Below are 7,247 nucleotides of genomic sequence, written 5' to 3' on the forward strand. Positions count from 1 at the left end.
GAGAGAGTTCCTGCTCAAAGAAGGTACAATCTGCCTTTGACATGACACAACAGCTGACACAACAAACTAGGGTGATGAAGAACAAGGGTAACAATGCGCAGTTACTCAGTAAGCGTGTATACACCTTGATGATAGTGTTATGTATTGTCCCACTCTCTTTCACATACAGTATTATATTATGTGAGGCACACACATTTGTTTTCTTTCTAACTAGGCCAGAGTGCGAAAGAAAGCAAGAAGTGTTTTTACTGTAGTGTTGTGGATAGGAATCAAATTCAGAATAAGCCTGAGTATATAACGAGGACTGAGTCTGAGATCCATGCTGTCCCTTTTAAAACATGCACGGAGTGCATCTGAAGAAGACAAGTGGTGTTTTACCCATGAAAGTTTATGCCCAAATAAATCTGTTAGTCTTTAAGGTGCCACCAGACTCCTTGTTGTTTTTGCGGATACAGACTAACACGGCTACCCCCTGATACTTGACATAAGGAGGTACTTCACACAATGCACAGTCAACCTGTGGAACTCATTGTTAGGGGATATTGTGAAGGCCAAAACTATAACAGATTCAAAAAAGAACTAGATAGGTTCACGGAGGACAGGCCCATCACTGGCTACTTGCCAGGATGGTCAGGGATGCAATCCCATGCTCTGAATGTCCTTAACCTCTTTTGCCAGGGCTTGGAAAGTAAGATGGGATGGATCACTCAATGATTGCCTATTCTGTTCACTCCCTCTGAAGCACCTGGCACTGGAAGACAGGTTACTGGGCTAGATGGACCATTGGTCTGACCCAGGATGGCCGTTTTTATGTTATGTTCTTAAATGCAATGAATGGAAAACTGTCAAATATTTGAACAGACTTGACTTGTAGCACTAAGTCCAAAGTAAAGATCCTACTGAAAGGATAGATTGCAAAATGCTCTGGAGAGTAAGGGTTCAGTTAATTAGCATTGTTTAATTAAAATCATGTCACAGGCAAAGGAGCTGGTGCTGTGATTAGAGCCAATAGTATAAGTAGCACTAAGAGCAGGAGGAAAGTGAAATCTTCCAAATTGCTGATGCGCTGCTAGTTAAGGGACAGCATGGATCTCGGAATGGGTCCTTGTTATACACTGAGGCTCATTCTGAATTTGATTCCTATCCATGACGCTACCATAATAACACTTATTGCTGTGGTCTTTGCTAATGCTTTCGATCGTGGACTGGAAACGTCTAAGCTTATTGTGTCTTTTCAAGCGCCTTGGAATGCTTCCCACCCACTTAGTGCCCAAAAGCTGGGCTCAGCTATCCAGATTGCCATTGAGAAAGTCAATTCAGACCCATCTTACCTGGGTAACTACACCTTGGATTTTGTTTATGCTGATTGCGGCTGTGATGCCAAGAAGTCCGTCAATGCTTTCATCAATCAGGTTCAGACGGAGAACGTTTCGGCCCTGTTTGGACCTGTCTGCTCAGAAGCAGCTGAGGTAGGTTATGACTTCCCACCACTTTCTCTCTCCCGGCCCTGCTGCGCTGTGTACTGTATGTATTTCTGCTGTCATTAGGAGTTGATTAATTCGGGGAGTTGTGTTTGACCTATAAATCTCTTAATGGGCTATCTTAAAGATGTGAATTCGGTGCTGGTGCTTGAGTGAACAGCGGCTTGTGGAAAGTGGGAGCTGGGAAGATGTTTCCCCTGAATTCTTCTCAACTCTGGAACTTGCTTTCTTTGTCCTTGGTCTGATACAGCCGGAGATGGCTGGCTTTCAGAGCATTCTGCAAGGCTTTCACAGGCTTTTGTGGAGGGATGTGTTGAGGGGGAGAATGTGATCAGTTCTGATGGGCAGGGAGCATTTTAGTTGTGCTATCAGTCTAAAAGTCTTAGATGTATTTTGGTTTGCATGTGTGCTTAGATCTTAGGCCACAGAGTACAAATCAAGGGAACAAATAAAATTAAGATATTTGCTCCTTGGGGGTGGAGGAAACCATCAGTTCTGAAAGTTAATGAAAATCATGGAAAGGATAAAAGTGATACTTCCTTACAAAAAGCACTAAATCTAGGACATTGTGTCTATCAGATATATCCAGGCTATTATACACAGTTTTTTCCCCCCACCAACTTATCTCAGGATAGAAGAATGATACGTTATTGTCTATTGTTAAAGTGCCCATATTAAATTATTCCCATAGGCTATTTTGAAAGTTGCCTACCGGGGTTGTTTGCCAGTTTCTATGGGCAGCTTTGACAATCTCAGCTGTTCTGCTTACGAAGTCACTTAAATATAATTAGCTAGTTAATAGAATTCTTTCTGTAAATCAAATCTTCTTGTTTTACACCAGTAAGTTTCACGTGTCGAAAGCCAAACCTTAGAGAGTAAACAGGATTGATTTTTGTTGTTGTGAAAATTGTTCTTTTAAAATCTGCTGGGAACAACTGAAGACCTTTTAGTAGGAATGTTAAAGCTGACTTGTAAGCCATGATAGGCAAAAGGCCCAGAGTTTTTGTTCTATTTGGATTGGAATCCAAACGGTCAAGCGTTCATCTGAATCTCTTTGGCCTGCCAATCCCATCAGAACTAGCTTTTTTTGAGATGTGCCTTACCTCCTGGGTAAGTGCAGGTTTGTTTGCACTGTAATCAGAGCTCCAGTTCGTACACTGAATGGCAATGAAACAATTTGGGACTTTGACTACAAATAGAGCTTTGCCATATCAAAGTTCACAATAAGCAGGATCCATTATACTGTGGGATTAACACCCCCCCCCCTCACGATTTCTGCTTCTAATTATAGAATTGAGCTTGGAAAAGTCTGTCTTGTTCAACTTTCTATGCCATTGCTGCAGGATTGTTCCCTAGTCCTGTCCATTTAGTGCATGGTCCCTTCTAGTTTAAATATACCAACTGATGGTGTTTCTGCTACTCTCCTTGGGACTATACATCAATGTAACAGGGTAATTTCCCTGTGCTGGTGATAGATAACTAATTGACGTCCTCTGCCCCTCATGCTATGCCCTGGTACAGATGCTAGAAGATCTACTTTATTCTGTAGTTTCTCTCTCTTTCCTGTTTTCTTTTCTCTTTTTTCTTCTTCAACTCCCTATCCCCAGTTCCCCATTCACACCAGTTAACTTCATGTCTCTTGACCTGGGAGATCCCCTGTTGTCTCCGAGGCTCAGCTACATAGGCAGTGGTCGGAGATCAGACTTTGAGACAGCAGCCGCATGTCTCAGAAAGATGCTTCTAGGACCAACTACCTTAGAGGCCACTGTGGGAACAGCCAGTTTCTAAGGGGCCACCAACTGCTTGGAGCATGTTTGTATTGAAGTTGGATCCAGGGTCATATTGGAGTTTTCCCTGACCTTGCTAGTCCCTACCCAGCCACCCATTCCCAATCCCTGATCTCACCCCTTCCCTTCTGATCCTGATTCCCTGATCCTTCCTGACCCTGCACCCCTTCCTTCCTGACCCTTCCTTTTCTGCTTCCTGTTCTCAAGCCTATTCCTGTGACATGGGAAAGTGATTTTCAGACCATATCAATTCCCTCACTGTGAAATATTTCAAATAATCAGGACTGGATATGGGGGGAGAGGGAGTGTATGGGGAAATGCGAGTGAGGTGGGTTTTGCTCCTGTGCAGTGGGAGGGGAGCTGGAGTGCATGGGAGGGCTGGGGGAACCACACCACGGGGAAGGAGCTGGGAAATGTAAAGGAGAGGTGGGTCTCCCAGAGAGAGCTGTAGAGACAATTGGAGGGCACAGGTTTGTGCAGGGCAAAGGGCCCACACAGTTAGGGGGAGTCAGCAAGCAGGTGGCCCCTACCAAGAGCCATGGGAAAGAAGCAGGTGGAGAGGGAAATGAGGAGCTGGCTAGGTGGATGGTGAGCAGAGATCTATGCTTAATATACAAAAACTTGCTTGCTTGTCTCTCAGCTCCTCCTTCCCCCACTCTCTCATCAATCCCCTGCAACCCACCTTAACGTCCTCTGGGCAGAGATGGGTCTCCTCATGGACTGACTGTACAACAAGTGGATCTGATCCTGGACAAGTGTCCTTAGGCACCCCTATAATAATGAATAATAATACAGCAGGGAGGGAGCCGAAGCTGGAGAATTGGGGCCTGGGAGGAGCATTGGGAGAAAAAAAGTCTCCCTTTTATTGTGCTCAGCTCTATGTGATGCCCAACTCTTTTAAATATTTAAATTCCTTTTGTCACTGGGGAAAATATTTAAAGAGATGCATGGCCATGAATGCATGGGATAAGATATGGGAAATAAGCACTGCTCAGTAAAGGTACAGCATATGACTCAATGTAAACTACTGAATAAGGTTGTGCTTTTTTGCAGAGAGCCAGTGGAAAGCCTGTTCTGTGGGACTTACATGGCAGGCACAGTGGTCTTTTTCTTCTCCTCTGTTCACGGGTGAATTTCATCCTGTGTAACCAATTCAAATATAATAGCAGTGAATCCCAACCCCGCCAGAGCATATGTGCAATTTCAGTTGCCCAATAATTTGAATCACGGACCCACAGTAGCAGCTCAGCAACGAGGTGGTGCTGGAACGCTGTTTGAGAAGTGACTCATAAAGCCTACAAGGAGGCTACACTTGTGGATGTGTGTTTGTGTTATTTGTTGTTAGTTGTATTTGACTTTGTGGGTAGAGAGAAGAGCAGAAAAACTTTCAGACTGACTTCTGCTGGCAGCCAGGATCACATGAGATGCTCACTGGAGAAAGTATTATCCACCATGATCCCTGATTATCAATGGTATGGGTTACCTGAGCAATAGAGAAACCTACCTGGACTTTTACAGTGATCCCTATATCATTGGGACCCCTTTAATAGACTTCATTAATGAAATGTCAAATTGGCACCACTGAATTTTCTCTTTCCACAGAATAGAGCCTGCAGCATGAAATATTTCTGTCCTCATTTGAATTTGAAAGTGAACTTTGATTTGACCATGTTTCTTATACTTTCATGTTTTCATTCTAAGAACTTCCTAGTACTCAAGGTTTAGTACTGTGAATTCTCAAGAAAAGTGAATTTCAATCCTGACTATGCACTAATTTCAAATAGCCTGTGTTGAGCAGAAACAATGCAACATGCTTTATGTAAGTAACCAGCACAGTGTGAATTTGTGCAACTTGCATACTCATTACTGATCTTTTGTTCTGAATTTTGAAAATGATTCCTACCTTTGTAATGGACCAAACTAAGTCTCCGTATCGAACAACCACAGACAGGGGGATGTCCAAAATCTTGATTTGAATCCTCATTTTATGGCATGAGTTGAGCTCTTAGAACTTCATTTGAGGGGTGAGGGAAGAATTTGGAATGTTGAAGTCAATGGAGTTAACCAGAGATTAATTTGGTTCATACAATATTAAACCCCAGTTCTTGGGCTTTACACAGGATAAGCCAGTTCTTCAGCTATATAGCATCATTGTTCTATAACAATATGGGGGCTGTTTCTGAGTTAAACCGGTGTCAGAGGAGAAGCAGATGCCAGTAAACCTTCTTAAGCAAAACAATTTACTTCTACTTATCAGTCTAACCTTTGCATTTTAAATACTGACATTATTAATAACATGTCTGAAAAAACACTTTTTGTTGCTGTCTAGGTTACTGGTTTGCTGGCTTCTCATTGGAATATCCCCTGGTTTGGATTTGTTGGCCAGAGTGCAAAGCTGGACAATGCAGATCTATATGACACCTATGTCAAACTTGTCTCCCCTCTGCAAAGGATAGGGGAAGTTCTGCATAAAAGTCTGCAATATTTTGGCTGGAAATATGTTGGATTATTTGGAGGTTCATCTGATGCTTCCACCGGGGAGAAAATTGATGAACTCTGGATGTCTGTCGAAAACCAACTCCAAGTCAATATCACTATCACTGCTAAAGTCAGATACAGCACAGAAGATCCAAGTCTCCACCAGAAAAACCTCAAATACATATCGTCTGTTGCCAGAAGTAAGTTCCAGTTAAAAGTGTTTTATACTGGCTGGCTTTAAAGGGACTACATGGAGAACTTTGCCAAATACAGATGAATGAAAAATTACTACAACACATCACTTGTATCAATCTGGAAGCGTATCTGGTATAATTTTATTAAACATAGTTGGCTATTAGGGTATGTCTAGATTGCATACTAAGCCCAGGCTCTGACTCAAGGTTGAGTCCAAGCCTCCCTTCCTTCCACAAACAAACCAGTCTGACTTGGGTTAGCAAGCCATCAATACTTAGGTCCTAAGACCCTGCCGAGCGTGGGGGTGGCTCAGATCCTGAGCCCCCCTGAGACTTAGCTCTAAGTCCAGTAATTTTGCAGTGTGAATACATGTCAGGCTGCAAACCCAGGTCAGAAAGTCTTTGTAGTGCAGTATAGATGCATTAGCATGGCTGTGAGACCAGACTCCAGCCATTTTAAACCCAGGTTTACAATCCAGTGTGGATGCTCAAGCACAGGCCTGGAAATACCAAAGCCACAAGTCTAGGTCCCATAGACCGAGGCTTAGTGTGCAGTGTACATACCCTTAGTTACCTGGGGACTTCAATTGGAGAGCAAAATATGGCTCGCCGTATTAAAGCAATTAAATTATTGGTCCACTTAGAGCAAAAATATGCTCATACCCCCCCCCCCCCCGAGTATATATTGACTCATATTTCTGTAATAACATGTCAATGGGAATAGACTATGGGAGTGGAATGTGATTGTCAAATCAACCTGGCTGAACCAGAATTTTGCCCTTAGCTTGTCTCACATATGTAGGTCAGAGGAAATGAGATGCACAGCGTTGCATGGAGCGTATTCATTTTTATGCTTAAGGAAAGAAACTCTGTCAGGAAGCTTGAATTGACTACTTCTTAGTGTATATTCTGCATTATTATTTTAGAATTATTTCTCTCTCTCTCTCTAATACACACACACGCACACATACGCTCAGCTGGGAGTGACTTAGAGGATGGTTGATATGTTCTCACTAGCTGTGGAGTAAGGCATGCAATGCACCATCAGTAGGAAACATTCTCCTCTGGGTGAGAGGGCAGCAGCAAGATTGTGTAGTGTGAGTGAAACCTGGAAACACAGCTACACCGACTTAACTGGGTTCACTGTGATTAGCACAGATCATTGTGCTAGGCACCACACAGTGTACAAACAGGAGACACTCTCTGCCCTGAAGAGTGATCCAGATGTTGACTTGTTTTTAATGTAACTGGAGAACTCTTCCTTTTATTCGTTATTTCAGCATCCTTGTTAATTCAAATAAATGCAG

The 7,247-nt window shown here is 43.0% G+C and overlaps 1 protein-coding gene across 3 annotated transcripts in view; it reads left to right on the plus strand.

The window, feature by feature from the left end:
- Positions 1-468: 468 nt before the first annotated feature.
- LOC117880708 (guanylate cyclase 2G-like) overlaps positions 469-7,247 on the plus strand; it is a 50,597-nt gene continuing 43,818 nt past the window's right edge. For 2 of the 3 annotated variants that reach the window (XR_004646596.1, XM_034777113.1), the window contains exons 1-2: positions 472-1,469; positions 5,598-5,946. Coding sequence is in view for 1 of the 3 variants with exons in the window: in XM_034777113.1 (XP_034633004.1) it covers positions 1,086-1,469; positions 5,598-5,946 (733 nt within the window). In the remaining 2 variants the exon portion in view is untranslated. Of the gene's footprint in view, positions 1,470-5,597; positions 5,947-7,247 lie in introns of all 3 variants that reach the window. The other variant, XR_004646597.1, reaches the window with a different exon arrangement.

Source organism: Trachemys scripta, chromosome 7, assembly GCF_013100865.1.
Source record: "Trachemys scripta elegans isolate TJP31775 chromosome 7, CAS_Tse_1.0, whole genome shotgun sequence".
NCBI lineage: Eukaryota > Metazoa > Chordata > Testudines > Emydidae > Trachemys > Trachemys scripta.